General features: G+C 45.2%; 1 protein-coding gene across 1 annotated transcript; it reads right to left on the bottom strand.

Annotated features, from left to right (window-relative positions):
• Positions 1–6,730: 6,730 nt before the first annotated feature.
• Positions 6,731–11,775, bottom strand: LOC144484897 (protein SPMIP1). The gene is made up of 2 exons (XM_078203269.1): positions 11,355–11,775; positions 6,731–6,858 (listed from the first exon to the last, which is right to left on the bottom strand). The coding sequence occupies exons 1-2, from the start codon at positions 11,773–11,775 to the stop codon at positions 6,731–6,733; spliced, it is 549 nt and encodes a 182-aa protein (XP_078059395.1).
• Between the last annotated feature and the right edge of the window lie 7,917 nt (positions 11,776–19,692).

The raw sequence follows: 19,692 nt of genomic DNA on the forward strand, positions 1-19,692 counted from the left end.
TGTGGTGAAGAGAAGGTGCACTCCTTGTTTGGAGGATTGAGGGGCAGAGAAGAGTGAAGTTTACTGTCAGCCCAACCAACAGTACATCTGAGTTAGGAATCCTCAATATTAAATAAAAGCAAATGACTGCGGATGCTGGAATCTGAAACCAAAAGAGAAAATCTCAGCAGGTCTGGCGGCATCTGTAAGGAGAGAAAAGAGCTGACGTTTCGCGTCTAGGTGACCCTTTGCCAAAGCTTTTCTCTCCTTACAGATGCTGCCAGACCCTGCTGAGGTCCTCAATATTAATATTGGTGTAAAAGTGCTTTCATGTCTGTGAGACACCATGAATCAAAAAAGGTTAGTATGCAGGTATAGCAAGTAATGAAGTAAGCTAATAGAATGTTATGGTTTGTTGTGAGGGCAATTGAATACAACAGTAGGGAGGTTATGTTTCAAATACACCGGCTTTAGTGAGATCACATCTGGATTACTGTGCAGTGTATGGTTTCCTTATTTAAGGAAATACGTAAATACATTGGAAGAAGTTCAGAGAAGGTATACCCGCCTCCTCAAGCTGGAAAAACCACATGGTTAGCTCAGTTGGCTGGATGGCTGGTTAGCGATGCAGAGCTATGCCAACAGCATGGGTTCAATTCCTGTACTGGTTGAAGTTATTCTTGAAGGCATGTCTTCTTAACCTTGCCCCCTTGCCTGAGGTGTGGTGACCCTCAGATTAAATCGCCACCAGTTAGCTCTCCCCCTCAAAAGGGAGAGCAGCCTATGGTCATCTGGGACTATGTCTACTTCACTTCACTAGACTAATACCTGGAATGGGTGGGTTTCTTATGAAGAAAGGCTATGCTTGCATCCACTCCAGTTTAAAAGAGTAAGAGGTGACTTAGTCCAAACATAAAGTATCCATAAGGGCCTTGACAGGGTAGAAGTTTCCTTTTGTGGGAGAATCTAGAACTAGGGGGTCACAGTTTAAAAATAAGGAGTTGCTCATTTGAGACGGAGATAAGAAGAATTGTTTTCTCTCAGAGGGCTGAGTCTTTGGAACTCTCATCCTCAAAAGACGGTGGAAGACCAAAATCTCACATCCTCATTCGCAGCTGCGATTTTCTGGTGTTGCTGAAAGTGAATGGAGTTTTGGCTGGAGCGCCAAATTTTCCTTTCCTTGCTTGCACGGACGCGACAGAGAATCCTGTCCAGAGTCTTTGAATAAAGGCAGAGCTAGATGGGTCCTTGATAAGCAAGGGGGCGAAAAGTTGTTGAGATAGGCAAGGATGTGGAGCTGAGGTTACAATCAGATCAAAAATGATCTTACTGAATGGCAGAGCAGGTTGGAGGGGCCGAGTGAGTTTAAAGTTTATTTTATTAGTATCACAAGTAGGCTTATATTAACATGGCAATGAAGTCACCGTGAAAATCCCCTAGTCGCCACACTCCGGTGCCTGTTCAGTAACACTGAGGGAGAAGTTAGCATGGCCAATGTACCTAACCAGCACATCTTTCGGACTATGGGGAGGAAACCGGAGAACCCGGAGGAAACCCATGCAGACACGGGGAGAACATGCAGACTCCGCTCAGACAGTGACCCAAGCTAGGAATTGAACCCGGGTCCCTGGCACTGTGAGACAGCAGTGCTGACCACTGTGCCACCGTGCCACTCCTGCTCCTAAATCATATGTTTGCAAAAATCACATAAATTTAAAAAAAAATTTTTTTCCTGTTTTCCATTTACATTTATCACTTTTTATACAAGGCTATAAATATATTTCTATCCCAAAGGAACAGGTCACAAATATAAAGATATTACTGAAATGAGACAAGGAGCCACACTGTTTTCTTACATACTTTATTCTAAAGAATCATTTATAAGATAATAGCACTGGATTCAACAATGTGTGCGTTCCTTTCAAAGAACACGCTCTTTTGGCAGAGAAGGTGTAATTTCAATGAATTAGTTGCATGGTAACTTGATAAATATAGCCGTCTAGCAAGTTACTTTCTCTTGGGATAATGTAGGGCCAGCAATGTTGGTTATATGCTGCACAGGCATGAGGCACTGAAAAGAATTCTCACTGTCCCATTTTCCCTCCTCATGGTTGTGTGTTCTATCTACAACATCACTAAAAATCAGCAGAGTGGACCATGGCCTTAAACTCATGCCTCAGGATTTATGGCGGTCCGCATTGGATCTCCAACACATCACTGGAAAGTTTAGGAATTTTGATTTGATTTGATTTATTATTGTCACATGTATTAACATACAGTGAAAAGTATTGTTCCTTGCGCGTTATACAGACAAAGCATACCGTTCATTGAGAAGGAAACGAGAGAGTGCAGAATGTAGTATTACAGTCATAGCTAGGGTGCAGAGAAAGATCAACTTAATGCAAGGTAAGTCATTTCAAAAGTCTGACAGCCAGCAGGGAAGAAGTTGTTCTTGAGTCGGTTGGTACGTGACCTCAGACTTTTGTATCTTTTTCCCGACAGACAAAGGTGGAAGAGAGAATGTCCAGGGTGCGTGGGGTCCTTAATTATGCTGGCTGCTTTGCCGAGGCAGCGGGAAGTGTAGACAGAGTCAATGGATGGGAGGCTGGTTTGCGTGATGGATTGTGCTACATTCATGACCTTTTGTAGTTTCTTGCGGTCTTGGGCAGAGCAGGAGCCATACCAAGCTGTGATACAACCAGAAAGAATGCTTTCTATGGTGCATCTGTAAAAGTTGGTGAGAGTCGTAGCTGACATGCCAAATTTTCTTAGTCTTCTGAGAAAGTAGAGGCGTTGGTGGGCTTTCTTAACTATAGTGTCGGCATGGAGGGACCAGGACAGGTTGTTGGTGATCTGGACACCTAAAAACCTGAAGCTCTCAACCCTTTCTACTTCGTCCCCGTCGATGTAGACAGGGGGCATGTTCTCCTTTACGCTTTCTGAAGTTGATGACAATCTCCTTCATTTTGTTGACATTGAGGGAGAGATTATTGTTGCTGCACCAGTTCACCAGATTCTTTATCTCATTTTATCAGAACTTTATCAGAACCAAGGAAATGCCACAGCCACACCTTAAAACTCCAGAATAAAGACAATAAATAAAGCTCTTATATATTAACAGATATTTAATAAAAGTACATTCTGAGTGTTGTGATTAATTTTAAGACATTTTGTAACTGTGAAAAGAACAGAAAGATTCCTCAGGTTGCAAACGAGATTGTGGCATGAGCAAAAGTTGTAGACGTTTAAGTTTTATAATGTAGAATAAAAGGCCAAAAGAAGATCTGAATGAAAAACTACGGTTGGATATTATGATGGGAGAGAGAAGAACTGAAGGGGAAGCAGGGTGGGGTGGGGTGGCCTCATTGAATTTCTATATCTCAGATACAAGTATGCCAAGGAAGCAGATAAATCATTTACTCCCCACTTTAACTCTCACTAATAAACAGTCTGGGCTTTAAGGGCTACCCTTGTGAGAATTCCAAGTGATTCACTGAACCATCTTACATTAGCCAGCTCGAGTTCTCACTCTTTATTTCGCCAATCCTCTGTCTGCTTACTACTAAGTGAATGAATTAACTTTTTCTTAATGAATCAAGGGAGAAGTTAGATGATAAATCATGCACTAACAATGATTAACTGAGCAGAAAATGACAACTTAAAGCTAAACATCAAGCTGACAAGCAACAAATAGATATGACAGGTTTAGTCAGGGTCATCTAGCAGTTTGAATAGCAAATTATTAATAGGAAGAGCTATTCAACAACATCAGGTTACAAAGGCAGTTCAATGCATCATTGAAATTCACCATTAACTGGACACTTAAATTAAACTGTAAATTAGATCATTACCTTAAATTAGTGGGGCAAAATTATGATTAAAGATAGCTGACAATATAACATTAAATTGCCAAAATATAGGATAGATCAAAGTCTAGTGTCGATTACCACTTTTACCAGAGCTTATATGATCTTATCTTTTGTGAGCGGAATGAGTAATTCACATTCCTTCCTCCTCTGGGATACCGATGTTAACTTCTGCGGCATTGAGTTGATGGGTGCCTTTGATGAAGGAGTTGTCTTTTCCATTCCTTTCCGGCTACAGTGATATCTGCTGGGTGATTTAAAACCTGTCTTTCTCATCTCAGACATTTATATAGTTAAGTGGCACACTTATCTGTGTTTGTAACTGGTTGGTCTTGCCAAATTTCAAAGTCTTCCTCCGATACTCTGTCCTGCAATACTTTGTATTTGTACAAGTGCCATTTTGCATTTGCTAATGAGAGATCACAGAAAATAAATGAGAATCTTCTTTTAACAACAAATACCTTAAGATAAAGACTCTGCTCCTATTAAGTTTTTTTTATTAGTGTCACAAGTAGGCTTACATTAACATCACAATGAAGTTACTGTGAAAATCCCCTAGTCACCACACTCGGACACCTGTTCGGGTACACTGAGGGAGAATTTTGCATGGCCAATGCACCTAACTAGCACGTCTTTCGGACTGAGGGAGGAAACTGGAGCACCTGGAGGAAACCCACACAGACATGGGGAGAACTTGCAGTCTCCGCACAGACAATGACCTAAGCTGGGAATTGAACCCCGGTCCCTGGAACTGTGAGGCAGCAGTGCTAACCACTGCGTCACCATGCCACCCCCTACAGACTTTAAAGAGAGATATTACTGGAGGTGAACTACCTTTTCTGTACCTATGTAGAGAAGTTTCCCACATTCCCTTGGCTAACTTGAGTAATGATGTGGAGATGCCGGCATTGGACTGTGGTAAGCACAACACCAGGTTAAACCGGGATCTTGGGTTCATGTCACACTATCTGTAACCCCCATGACTTGCAAAATCTCACTAACTGTTCTGGCTGGAGACAATACACATCTCTTTAACCTGTGCTTAATGCTCTCTCCACTCACATTGTCTGTACCTTTAAGACTTGATTACCTGTAAAGACTCGCATTCCAACCATTATTTTGTAAATTGAGTTTGTGTCTTTATATGCCCTGTTTGTGAACAGAACTCCCACTCACCTGATGAACGAGCAGCGTTCCGAAAGCTAGTGGCTCGTGCTACCAAATAAACCTGTTAGACTTTAACCTGGTGTTGTGAGACTTCTTGCTAACTTGAGTGACACATACATCAAAAGATTTGATCCCTATTGCTGCCAATCATCTCCAACAAATGTGTAAGTTCAAGGGCATCTGCATGAGGCATGGGTTATGAGTTAGTGAAATCTAAATACCTTGGACAGAGATGCAAATCATTTTTTTTCTCTCAGAGGGTTGAGTCATTGGAATTCTTTTCCTTGCAAGGTGGTAGAAGCAGAGTCTTTGAATATTTTTAAGATGTAGATAGATTCATGATAAGCATGGGGATGTAAGGTCATGGGGAATAGGCAGGCATGTGGAGTTGAGGTTACATTCAGCCCTGCCATGGTCTTAATGAATGACAGGGTAGGCTCAAGGTCTATCCTCGCTCCAAATTCATATGTTCATGTGTTAAACTCTGTGCTTTAATTTTACAGCCCACCTTGCCTCTCGATCAATATTACCCAAATGTAAAGCTATTTGATATCTTTATATCCACCTAGGTGCCGTTCTGTGGGTTTGTCCATAGCTTCACAGGTTCCTACACTCTAGATGAGGTGTTAAACGTTTGAATCATAGAATCCCTACAGTGCAGAAGGAGGCCATTCGGCCCATCAAGTCTGAACCGACCACAATCTAACCCAGGCCCCATTCCCGCAACCCCACATATTTACCCTGCTAATCCCCTGGCAGTAGGGTCAATTTAGCTTGTCCAATCAACCTAAACCCGCACATCTTTGGACTGTGGGAGGAAACCAGAGCACCCGGAGGAAAACCACGCAGACACAGGGAGAATGTGCAAACTCCGCACAGATAGTGACCCAAGCTGGGAATTAAACCCAGGTCCCTAGTGCTGTGAGGCGGCAGTGCTAACCATTTTCCACCATGCCGTTTGTGTCCCAAATGATTTTCCAACACGAGCAAGAAACATCTGCCTAAACATACAAACCTTTATGGCTTTCAGCTTAGAAGTTTTATTAATTTATTAGCTTAAAAGCACCCAGTTCAATGAGCTTGCAGAACTGCCTCCGACTACCAAAGAACTTTTCATTCCAGTCATTTCCCAGCATGCAGTGCAACCACTGACTCCATCTTGTAGGCAACTTACAAGCTAACGCTCCCATAATGAACACGGCTTTGGCAGTTTACAAGGTATTTTCCCCACAATTTGTGGAGGCAAACTTCAGGTGATTTGCAGCACATGTTTCCTACAAAAAAAGGAGCTTTAATTGGCAGAATGGCCTCTCATTCTCCCTCACGTAAAAGTCTATTATAATTGCTATTTGTGATACAAGGTAAGTTTTATTCTGACAATTTTTATTCTGAAATAAACTGCTTCTAAGGGCAGTAAATCACATGCAATACACAAGATAATTTGAAACAAGTCTCTTTGATCTACATATTCAGTTGATACTAAAATGTATGCTGGATTACACAGCATCATGAGATTGCAGCATGTGAAATGCACTAAGAACATTACAGTAACAGACCTATTAAAAACGCTGCAGTTTTGTAATGAATTATTTCAGCAGTGAATGGTAAGTGAGAAATGTTGCAGAAAATGCCACAGATCAGGAGCTCTATGGGATTACTTCAACATTAGAGAGAGAAAGCTGAGCACGAACACCATTGCAGGAATGCTGTCGACATCCTCAGTTTAATGTAGCAAGTGCGTCAGTTGCAGATAGCTTGTGGAAGACACCATTTCTCGAATAGAAAGTATCGTTTACGGTCCTCAATCGACCATGAACTGGTAACTGCAGCTCCTGTATAACATCACCTGGTCAAATAAGTTTGAAAATAAACGTTTTGTGAAAATTGAACACAATGGTTTACAATATTAATTCATGGCGAATCTGAAAGTAACATTTTCTGTTGCAAATTAGTCAGCTATGTATTCCACCAAAAGTAGGTAGGGTTTAAAGGATGGGGTTGCTCTTCTATGAAGATACAACTAGCTGTAAAAAAGACTCCTTGTTGAAAATTGGTGTAGTAACATAGAATCCCTACAGTGCCATTCAGCCCATCAAGTCTGCACTGATAACAATCCCACCCTATCCTCTTAACCCCACGTATTTACCCTGCTAGTCCTCCCGACACTAAGGGGCAATTTAGCATGGCCAATCAACTTAACCGACACATCTTTGGACTGTGGGAGCACCGGAGCACCCGGAGGAAACCCACGCAGACACTGGGAGAACGTGCAAACTCCACAGAGAGAGTGACCCGAGGCCAGAATTGAACTCGCGTCCCTGGCGTTGAGGCAACAGTGCTAACCACTGTGCCACCGTGCTGGCCATAATACCTTGCATTTGTAAAAACAACCGAAGGCATTTTAAAGTGAGAAAAAAATGAATGTTCAGCCAAAGAAGAAAAAGTGTGTTGTGATGGTTCTGTGCATTCCTTTTGTATCGATGTTTTCTGTCCTTCTGTCAGTTCTCATGGTGCAAGATTTGTCCTGTACGTACAGGGAGAGGGGAGACCCAGGGTCTGCAACCAGAAGGATTGCACTTGTATACATATTGCACATGTAAGCAACACTCCAAAGTCATCCTAAATACTCAGGGTTGTCATTCTGGGCATGATCACACTGCCTGTGGTTCTGGGTGGTTTGACATCTAAAGCCCATTGAGCCACGTGACAGATCCAGTCTGAGTGACAGAGTTGGCAGCTATTTAATCCTGTCAACCAGTTGTCCCTGACCATCTAAGGCACCCTTTGCAGCTGCAACAATTAGAACTGCTGTAAGTAGTTCTGTAAGTGCAGCACTGTGTGTGCTGTAAGTGATGGGGATAAAGTGGCATTGGAAGCTATATGATTCTCATTTGCAAACTGGTAGTATTATGCTGCAATGGACCTGCCATGATTTGGCTCTGTGCCAGCAATTCAAAATGGTGAAGCCAAGAAGGATTTTCACTATGGAATGACCATGGGGAGAAAAACAAAGCAGGTAGCTAAAGTTTCACTGAATAAATGCAAAATAACTTCAGTAGAGGGGGAGTGGAGGAGCAGGCCCAATGGATCATATGGCCTACTCTATTTCTTATTAGGAAGAGTGCCCTAGGGGGTGGGTTTTAAGAAGAGGCTTTGGAAAGAGGAATGAGAGGTGGAAAGGCAGGCCATTTTAGGGAAATCATTTCTCAGAGCAGGGCCCAAGACTGGACCAAAATGAGTGGGTAGAGGAGGGAAGAGCAAGGCTATCAGTTTCACCACAGCTGTACAGGTTGTTGCTGGGAGCACATCTGGAGTACTGTGTACAGTTTTGATTTTCTTATTTAAGAAAGGCTACCATTACATTGGAAGCTGTGCAAAGAAGATTCACTAGGCTGGGATGAAGGGGTTGTCTTATGAGGAACATTTGGACAGGTTGGACCTGTATCCATTGGAGCTTAGAAGAATGAGGAGTGATCTTATTAAAACATACAGCAACCTGAGGGCATGTGTCAGGGTGGAGGCTGAAAGGATGTTTCCTGTTTTGGGAGAGACTAGATCTCGGGGATATGGTTTAAAAATAAGAGATCGACCACTTAAACCGGGGATTAGGCAAATGTTTCTCTCACTCAGAGTTTTTTAATCTGTGGAATTCTCTTCCCCAGAGAGCAGCGGAGGCGGGGTCACTGAATATTTTTGACAGTTGACAAGGAGTCAAAGGTTATTGTGGGTAGAAAGGAGAGTGGAGACCACAATCAGATCTGCAATGATTTTAGCAAATGTGGAGCTGGTCAGTTGACTGAGTGACCTACTCCTGCTCCTAATGTGTGTATATATTGAGGAATGTAAACTCCAAGAATATTCAATCTGAACTATTGAGAGTTAGATTAGCAAAAATGGGTAATATGTACAAATGAGACAGTGTGGTTTGGTATGTAGATAGGGGAAATGTCGGTAAGGTGAGGTGGAGGATTGGGCAATTGGCAAATGAGATTCAGATGAATTGATTCTGGAAGTGACAAAGGCATTGATGAAGGTTTCATCGGCAGACTGGTTGAAACAAGAGGCAGACATGGCGGTGGAATCAGTCAACCTTTTGTGGGAGCTCTGACGAAGGGTCATCTAGACTTGAAACGTTGGCTCTATTCTCTCCGCACAGATGCTGTCAGACCTGCTGAGATTTTCCAGCATTTTCTGTTTTTGTTTTGTGGGAGAATATGGAAATGGAAGGACAGCTCATGTTTGAATAGCACGGTCTGGTTCAGTCACATGCACTGGTCAGGAAAGGATCATGTAACAAGGGGATATGATTTAGCATCAATGCTGGAGAGTTTGACTTCTATCAGAAGGAAGTTACAGCTCATAAAAGACTAAATGTTGGCCAAGTAGTCTGACAGTGCAAGCCAAGTGGAGTGGCCAGGAGGGAGCAAAGTTGAGCTGGATGTCATTGTGCACGTGGAAGCTGACCCCACACTTGTGAATCATGTTCTGAGCATAAGCATGCAGATGAGAACATATAGGATGGAACCCAGAAGGCTGGAAGTACCAGTTCCCTGAGTAACAGTGATATACAGGGATCCACATCACTGATAACACCTAAATTTCATTCATGGCTGCTGAAGATGACAACTCACTTATGAAAAGTGGGGGAACATGTGCTTATGGGGAGGCAATGGCCTAATGGTATTATCGCTAGACTATTAACCCAGAAGCTCAGCTAATGTTCTAGGGACCTGGGTTCAAATCCCACCATGCCGATGGTGGAATTCGAATTCAATATAAAAATAAATCTGGAATTAAGAATCTACTGATGATCATGAAACCATTGTCAATTGTCGGAAAAACCCATCTGGTTCACTAATGTCCTTGAGGGAAGGAAATGCATTGTCCTTACCTAGTCTGGCCTACATGTGATTCCAGAGCCACAGCAAGGTGGTTGACTCACAGCTGCCCTCGGGCAAATAGTGACGGGCAATAAATGTTGGCCAGCCAGCGACGCTCATGTCCCACGAATGAATAAAAAAAAAGCTTTTTAAATAGTTCACACACCAAACCCAGAGAAATCGCATCAATATCTCAACTGAGGATGGACAGAACATCCAACTTTAGGAAAAGATGTAATTGGAATAGGTTAATGGCTTAATATACATATTCACAGACGATGCCTAACTTTTTTTATTTTATTTCATGGGATGTGGGCATCACTGGCAAGGCCAGCATTTGTTGCCCATCCTAATTGCCCTTGAACTGAGTGGCTTGCCAGGCTGTTTCAGAGGGCAGTTAAGAGTTAACTGTTTTCTGTGGACCTGGCGTGAAATGTAAGCCAGGCCTGCGAAGGAGTGCTGATTTTCTTCCCTAAAGAACAGTAGTGAACCAATTGGATTTTTACGACAATGTACAATAGTTTTGTGGTCACTATTAGATTTGATTTATTGAATGTAAATTTCACCAACTGCCATGGTGAGATTTGAACCGGTATCCCCAGAGAATTAGCCTGGGCCTCTGAATTGCTGGTTCAGTAATATTACTATTACACAACTATTTCCCTCTAATAGCACCTGTAGTCACTCACTGCCCTACCTCTTTATAAAGTTTATTTATTAGTCACGAGTAGGCTTACAATCACACTGTAATGAAGTTTCGGTGAAAATCCCCTAGTCGCCACACTACAGCGCCTGTTCGGGTACACTGAGGGAGAATTTAGCATGGCCAATGCACCTAACCAGCACGTCTTTGGAACTGTGGGAGGAAACCAGAGCACCTGGAGGAAACTCACGCTAGCACAGGGAGAATGTGCAAACTCCACACAGACAGTGACCCAAGCCGGGAATCAAACCCGGGTCCCTGGCACTGTGAGGCAGCAGTGCTAACCACTGTGCCGCCGCCACTATCTAATTTATCACCAGGGACTATTTAGAGTGTCTAAATCTTGCATGACAGTACATCATGTATCAATCTTAGTTTATAATATTGACTAACACAGTAACAGCGAGCAGTGCTTACTTTAAATTTGATGACAATGAAAGCAATTATGCTCAGAAATAACCAATCTGTTATAAATTACTGCTACAATGGAGAGAAGGGTAATCTCTAACAGGAACTGATCAGGAACAGCTCTCTGAGTGTTTAGTATAATGATGAATATGTAAAAAGCAGCAGCAGAAACAAATACTAACTAAATGACACTAATCCGCTAATAACATTCTTGAATCACGTCAAATATCTCATAAGATAATTAAAAGGGGGATTTAAGAATTTTAAGAAACCCTATGTGATCAATTCAATCATTAAAGTGTTTCTGTTTCAGAAGGGCTGGTTGGCCGAATCCTGGATGCATTCACTCACCCTGTCTCCAGCCATACTCCCAGGAGGATAGAATAGGATATTGGAATTTTTCCTCCGGGTGCTTTGCCTTCCTCTTTTCCAGGTACAGGTGCCTGCCTTTTTGCTCTTTGGAAAAACCATCGTACAGCAAAGTTCGGATCTGAGGAGTTACTGGCCGCATCTCCTGGAACCCCTCAGCTTTGGAAGGTGATTTCTGAACCGCTTTCTTTGTTTCTTCCTGCTGTCTCGGAACATGAATTGCTGGAAGGGTATAATTCCTGGCAGGAAGTTTGGGAACTTCACTCTGTTTCTTGAGAATAGTCGGAAGAATCCTGGAATATTTGGCCCCGTATTTCTCTCTCCAGGCTATACGAGTGTAGGCTTCTTTTTCAATAAGTTCTGTCCAACACTTCTGAGTGCGAGCATCAAACAGATGTTTCATCTTTCCTAATTCCCCTGACAAAGAGAATGATTAAAATCTGTGAAAGAGAAAACTTTGTTTTTAAATGCTGGCACACACAGCAATTGGCACGGCAATTTTTATAGCGAAGGCTTCTGTCTATCACCATGGTTACAATCAACATGTTCAGTGTCCCGGCACTTGTAAATACTTGGGGACCTCTGCTGGATGGATGACTTTTTCTATGTGAGTTGTTGAAGTGATTCGGAATTGAAAGCTTTCAAACAGTCCGAAGGAGCAGAGAACTCCATTCTGTAGCAATGCCAAGAATTGCTTACTCAAGTACAGCCTGCCACTAGTAAAGTGACCTTTGTAATGTCAATTCCAAATTATTTATTTTTAACCAGCAGATTTGCAGTAACACTGTTTCTCAATACACCAATCATATTCTCAAGCTTTGTCATTTACAAATCCATTGGACGACCATTTATCATCTCAGAATGTCTTTTTTAATATCAAACTCTGAGAACCTGCCAAGAAAGATAAGACAAAATATTATGGATGCTGGAATCTGAAACAAAATAGAAAATGCTGGAAAATCTCAGCAGGTCTGACAGCATCTGTGGAGAGAGAATAGAGCCAATGTTTCAAAGGGTCGTCCACACTTGGGGTGTGGAATGGACTGCCTGCAGTGATAGTGGAGTCAGACACTTTAGGAACATTTAAACGGTTATTGGATAGGCACATGGAGCACACCAGGATGATAGGGAGTGGGATAGCTTGATCTTGGTTTCAGATAAAGCTCGGCACAACATTGTGGGCCGAAGGGCCTGTTCTGTGCTGTACTGTTCTATGTTCTATGCTCTCTCCACAGCTGCTGTCAGACCTGCTGAGATTGTCCGGCATTTTCTGTTTTTGTTAAGGATCAAAAAGATATGGGTTCCACAAATAACAAATTTCACCATCATCCTTCCCATGAGAGATGTTTAAATTGATAATCTTACTGCTCAGGTTCAAGCACTGTGAATAATTAATGTTAAAATGGATTTAAACCCACTACATGAATTGCATTTTTTTTCACAATGATAGCACAAACCATCATTTCCATTCAGAGTGAAGGTGGTAAACTCAAGAGCGTTGGGTAATATAGAAACAAATAACGCTACATTTTTTCATGTCTAGGAAGGTCTTGCATTGCTATTTCACTCTAATTTGGACCAGTCCTCCGAAAGCCAGTTCTTGAAGTGGCATGATTTAATTGGAGCACAAAGGTAAGGCTTAAAATGTTACCTCAGTAGTTCTGAAAAAAAGAGACATGCTGTCAAAGCTTTTTGTCTTGCACTCAACAGGACAGACGCAAGAATGCCAAATTTCATAGGAAGGGAAAATTTATACTTCATGGGAAAAGGGTTGTCCGGGCAGCTCTGAATCTTCTGAGTCACTATTTATTGAATTTAAGAACTTAGCAACTCACGCAGTTGAGTTCAGTTCTAATGACACCATGTATGCCCAAAATCAACTGCATTTCCACAGATCCACAGGTCCAGCTCTCACTAACAGTTTTGTCAATTTCCGCAAGAAACACATTTTTAATGGTTAAGCCTCAAACTTCCTACCGCTTGTATATTTCTGATACATAGATGATGGCTGGAATTTTCCGGCCGTTCATGCCCCACTGCCACTGTAAGCGAGGATTGGGAATTTGGTGCTAAGCCAAAATTCCATTCCCTGCAGTGCGAAGCTGATGCACCATCAATCAAGCAAAGACTAGTTTGTATGCAAGAACAAATAGGCTTTTATTAACAAGAACTTGGAGCCATCCCTGTCGGAGATCTGGTCCGTACTAAAGGCTAGGGGGAGGAGCCATCGCCTTTATACCCGGACCAGGGGGAGGAGTCTTGGGCGGAGTCGGCAGGGATGTGCCACATATACAGGTAATAACAGATACTAACGAACAGTGGTTAACCACAACAGATAACAGCTAACAGTGGTTTACCACATTCACCCCTTGTTTAAAAAAAGAGTCCGTCGGGGGTGAGGCAGAATGAACAATATTTACAGGTTTGGTCTATCTGGAGGCTCGCTCTGCCGCTGCGACCGCCGTTGTGCCGGTTCCGATGTAGGTTCAGGCCGCGGTGTTGTTTCAAGTGCCAGGACGTTGTTGTCATCAGTAGTCTCTTCCGATCGTCGAGTGCATGGTGGCGACTCCTGGGGCTCAGGCGAGCTGTATACGGGGGTGAGAGGCGTGAATAGTGGTTCTGATGTGGTAGGGACAAAGTTGGGGATTGGAGGTGAGGGGTTGGGGGCCATAGTGGTCCCTGAGTCACCTGCGGGTGCTAGGTCTCGGATAGATACCGTGTCCTCCCGCCCATCGGAGTTCGCCACATAGGCGTACTGGGGGTTGGCGTGGAGGAGTTGAACCCTTTTGACCAGGGGGTCAGACTTCCGGGTCCTGACATGCTTCCAAAGCAGGACAGGGCCCGGGTATGCCAGCCACGATGGTAGTGAAGTCCCCGAGGAAGACTTTCTGGGGAACATGAACATCCGTTCGTGGGGGGTGGCATTGGTTGCCGTGCACAGGAGGGACCTAATGGAGTGTAATGCCTCCGGTAGGACCTCTTGCCAGCGAGTGACTGGAAGGCCTTTAGACCGTAGCGCTAGTAAAACGGCCTTCCAGACTGTTGCGTTCTCTCTCTCTACCTGCCCATTTCCCTGGGGGTTGTAGCTAGTAGTCCTACTCGAGGCTCTACCTTTGGAGAGCAGGTACCATCGCAGTTCATCACTCATGAAGGAGGATCCCCGGTCGCTATGGATATAGCTAGGGAAACCGAATAGGGTGAAGAGGCTGCGCAGGGCCCTGATGACCGTGGCCGAGGACATATCTGGGCAGGGAATAGTGAAGGAGAAACGTGAATACTCGTCAAAGACATTGAGGAAATATATGTTAGTGATCAGATGAGGGGAGGGGACCTTTGAAGTCAATGCTTAGGCGTTCAAAGGGGCGGGTGGCTTTTATGAGGTGTGCCCTGTCTGGTCGGTAGAAGTGCAGCTTGCATTCCGCGCAGACCTGGCAATTTCGAGATATAGACCTGACATCCTCAATGGAGTAGGGCAGGTTACGGGCTCTAATGAAGTGAAAAAACCTGGTGACCCCCGGGTGGCAGAGGTCGTTGTGGAGAGCCTGTAACCAGTCCACCTGCGCACTGGCACATGTTCCACGGGACAGGGCGTCAGGTGGCTCATTGAGCTTCCCGGGCCGATACAAGATATCGTAATTGTAGGTGGAGAGTTCGATTCTCCACCACAATATCTTATCGTTCTTGATCTTGCCCCGCTGCGTATTGTTGAACATGAAGGCAACGGATCGTTGGTCCATGAGTAGGGTGAACCGTTTACCAGCTAAATAGTGGCGCCAGTGCCGTACAGCTTCCACTATGGCTTAGGCCTCCTTTTCGACAGATGAGTGTCGAATTTCGGGGCCTAGGAGGGTTCATGAAAAGAAGGCCAGGGGTCTGCCCGCCTGGTTAAGGGTGGCGGCTAGGGCGAAGTCAGACGCATCGCTCTCCACTTGGAACGGGATGGATTCGTCTATAGCGTGCATCGTGATCTTCGTGATGTCAGCTTTGATGCGGTCGAAGGCCAGACGGGCCTCTGCCGTCAGGGGAAAAGAGGTGGATTTTATGAGCGGACGGGCTTTATCCGCATAGTTGGGGACGCACTGTGCATAGTACGAGAAGAAACCCAGGCATCTTCTCAGTGCTTTGAGGCTAGTGGGGAGGGGAAGTTCCAGGAGGGGACGCATACGGTCGGGATCGGGGCCGATGACTCCATTCTCCACTATGTACCCGAGGATGGCGAGGCGGTGTGTACGGAATACGCACTTCTCCTTTATTGTAGGTCAGGTTAAGGAGGCTAGCCATGTGCAGGAATCTGTGGAGGCTGGCATCGTGGTCCTGCTGATAACGGTGACGTTATCCAGGTACGGGAAGGCGGCCCGCAGCCCGTTATGATCTACCATTCGGTCCATTTCACGCTGGAAAACCGAGACCCCGTTGGTGATGCCAAAAGGGACCCTAAGGAAGTGGTAAAGGCGACCATCCGCCTCGAAAGCCGTATATTGGCGGTCTTCCGGGCGGATAGGGAGCTGGTGGTATGCCGACTTCAAGTCAATGGTGGAGAACACCCGATATTGTGCAATCTGATTGACCATGTCAGATATGCGGGGAAGAGGGTACGCGTCCAGCTGCGTGTATCGATTAATGGTCTGACTGTAGTCAATGACCATTCTGTGTTTCTCCCCAGTCTTAACGACTACCACTTGTGCTCTCCAGGGGCTGGTACTGGCCTGGATGATCCCTTCCTTGAGGAGCCGCTGGACTTCGGACCTGATAAAGGTCCTGTCTCCAGCACTATACCGCCTGCTCTTGGTGGCGATGGGCTTGCAGTCAGGAGTGAGATTCGCAAACAAGGAGGGAGGATTGATTTTAAGGGTCGAGAGACTGCAGGTGGTGCGCGGTGGGCAATTTAGATGCCGCTGATTGCAGACGGAAAGCGGGGGAAAAGGCCCATTATACAGTATAGTGACACTCTTCAGATGGATCATGAAATCTAGCCCCAGGAGTACATCAGCGCAGAGATGTGGCAGCACGAGGAGCCTGAAGTTCTTGTATACTGTGCCCCACACCTTCAGGGTCACCATGCAGTACCCGAAGACATTTACAGAGCGGGACTGCGATGCCATGGAGATCATTTGCTTGACGGGCTGCACGGAAAGGGCGTATCGACTCACAGTATCAGGGTGAATGAAGCTCTCCGTACTCCCACTGTCAAACAAACAATGCTCCCTGTGCCCGTTTACCTCGATGTCCATCATGGACTTGGCGAGTCGGTGAGGCTTGGACTGGTCCAGGGTAACCGATGCCACCGTTGGATCTTGCAGATAGTCATAGGGGGCTGATGAGGTAGGAGATGGCGGCCCCCGCTGGTCGCCAGCGGCCGATGACGTCATTCAAGATGGCGGCCCCCGTGGGTCGCACGCGGCCGGAGTCGTCCAAGATGGCGGCCCCCGCAGGTCGCAAGCAGCCAGGGGCGGCCAGGGTTGTCCAAGATGGCGGCCCCTGCGGGTCGCACGCGGCACTCGTGGATTTGGAGATGGACTTACGGCTGACTTTGGCATAGTGTCTCTTCTTCCCACACGCGGAGCAGAACAACTCCCTCGCCGGGCAGCGTTGTTGGGGGTGCTTATCCAGGCTGCAGAAGTAGCACTTCGGGCCTCCAGAGGCTGCTGCAGCGATCAGATCACCGGTGAAACGTGGTGCGGCGTAGGTCTGTGGCCCTTCCGAGTACAGGGGTAGCGACGGCTGCGGGTGACCACGATGCGCCCACGTGGTCAGGTGAGTAGGCCTCGAGATATTGGGAGGTCACCTCTAAGGATTCGGCCAGTTCCACAGTTTTCTTTAAGTCCAGCGCACCCTGTTCCAGTAGCCGTTGTCGGATATAGGTCGTCCCGATGCCCGTGACAAAGGCATCCCTGATTAAGTCCTCTGTGTATTGGATGGCAGTCACAGTCTTGCAGTTGCAGTTCCGGCCAAGCAGTCGCAACGTACGCAGGAATTGGTCAACCGATTATCCTGGCTGCCATCTGCGCGTAGCTAGGAGATGTCTCGCGTAGACTTCATTAGGCCGTTTGTTATACTGGCCCTTTAAAAGTTCGATGGCGTCCTTGTAATTTTCTGCGTCCCGAATCCTAGAATATGCTACGTTGCTTACCCGGCCGTGGAGCACTCGTAGTTTGTCGGCATCCGTACGGACAACAGCGGAGGCGTCGATGTCGTCTTCGAAGCATTTCAGCCAATGCTCAAACGTGTTTGACGCTCTTACAGTTTGAGGATCCAGATTCAATCTGTCGGGTTTTAACATCTGCTCCATTTTAAAATCTTGTTAATAAAATTGATGCACCAGCAATCAAGCAAAGACTAGTTTGTATGCAAGAACAAATAGGCTTTTATTAACAAGAACTTGGAGCCATCCCTGTTGGAGATCTGGTCCGTACTAAAGGCTAGGGGGAGGAGCTATCGCCTTTATACCCGGACCAGGGGGAGGATGCTTGGGCGGAACCAGCAGGGATGTGCCACATATACAGATAATAACAAATACTAACTAACAGTGGTTAACCACAACAGATACTAACTAACAGTGGTTTACCACAGAAGCCTGCTGCCGGGAATGGCCGATAAAATTCCAGCCCATGTGTTTGCCTCATTGCGATGTGTAGCTGCACAGAAGAACTTTCTTATATACCTCAATACAATTCATCCCATGCTCAGATTCACTTTTGAAATGAAGCAGTCTAACCAGCTCCCTTTCCTTGACATGCTAGTTGAGAAACCCGCTGTCTACTGCAAGCTGCATTCACTAGTCAATAAATGCATTGGGATTCCTCTAGCTCCGCTGTGCAAAATTGGCCTTGTCAGCGATCTCTTAAATAGGACAAGAGCCATTTGTTCACCAGGCACGTTTCTCGCTGAAATAGGACAAAGCAAATCTGTCCTGTGGGATAATGACTACCTTGATCAGATCACTGTGCACTGTGTATCACACATACTTACAAATGAACCTTGAGCTGCCACTTTCCAAACCAGAACGTACCCAGTCTAGTTCAAATTACCCCGGAAGGGCAAGGTATCTCAAAAATTTAAGCAACAGGTGAAGCTAGCTGTTTCTTGCTGCTCCTATGCCGTAGCAACATAAGTCATATTTTCCACTGACAGGATCAAGCCAAAAGAATGTTCTGCCAACCACATAAATGAGTATTGTGGTATATGAATTTTAGTGCCATTGCAATACCAGGAGCTTGGGCTGTACCTCCCGACAACCAGCATGTCCCTTTGGCTGTTGCAATAGACCCTGTGTGCAAAACTCGCAATATAATATCTAATGTTAGGTGTGACTCTGCAATTTGACAGCACTTACTGAACAATCCATGAATGGTGCTGAACATTGTGCAGTTATCAGCAAACATCACCACTTCTGACTTTACGATGGAGGGAAGGTCATTGATGAAGCAGCTGAAGATGGTTGGGCCGAGGACACTATCCTGAGGGACTCCTGCAGTGATGTCCTGGAGCTGAAATGATTGACTTCCAGTCACCGCAACCATCTTTCTTTGTACTAGGTCTGATTACAAAGAGCGGGGAGTTTTCCCTGATTCCCAATGACTCCAGTTTTGCTAGGGCTCCTTGATTCCACATTCAGTCAAATGCTGCCTTGATGTCAAGGGCTGTCACTCTCACCTCAACTCTGGAATTCAGCTCTTTTGTCCATGTTTGAACCAAGGTTGTAATGAGGTCAGGAGCTGAGTGACCCTGGCAAAACCCAAGTTGAGCATGAGTGAGAAGGTTGTTGCTAAACAAGTGCTGGTTGATTATCCCTTCCATCACCCAGCTGATGATTGAGAATACACAGTAATGGCTGGTTTGGATTTGTCCTGCTTTTTGTGTACAGGACATACCTGGGCAATTTTCCACATTGCCAGGTAGATGCCAATAACAGCTTGGCTATAGGGACACAGCATATTCTGGAGCATAAGTCTTCTGGAGCAATAAGTACTATTGCTGGAAAATTGTCAGGGTCCACAGCTTTTGCAGTGTCCAATGCCATCAGCATTTCTTGATATCACAAATTGAATTGGCTGAAGAGTAGGTTCTATGATGCTGGGGACATACAGGGGAGGCTGAGATGGATCATCCACTTGGTATTTCTGGCTGAAGATTGTTGCAAATGCTTCAGCCTTATCTTTTGCACTGATGTGCTGGGCTCCTCCATCATTGAGGATGGGGATATTTGTGGAGCCTCCTTCTAGAACATAGAACATAGAACATTACAGCGCAGTACAGGCCCTTCGGCCCTCGATGTTGCGCCGACCAGTGAAACCCATCTAAAGCCCCTCTAATCTACACT

Source organism: Mustelus asterias, chromosome 3, assembly GCF_964213995.1.
Source record: "Mustelus asterias chromosome 3, sMusAst1.hap1.1, whole genome shotgun sequence".
In the NCBI taxonomy this organism is placed as follows: Eukaryota; Metazoa; Chordata; class Chondrichthyes; order Carcharhiniformes; family Triakidae; genus Mustelus; species Mustelus asterias.

Coding starts and splice junctions, on each gene's coding strand:
- LOC144484897 (XM_078203269.1), bottom strand. CDS start 11,775: ATGAAACATCTGTTTGATGCTCGCACTCAGAAGTGTTGGACAGAACTT. Junction 6,859..11,354: donor GGAGTATGGCTGGAGACAGG/GTGAGTGAATGC, acceptor TTATTTGACCAG/GTGATGTTATACAGGAGCTG.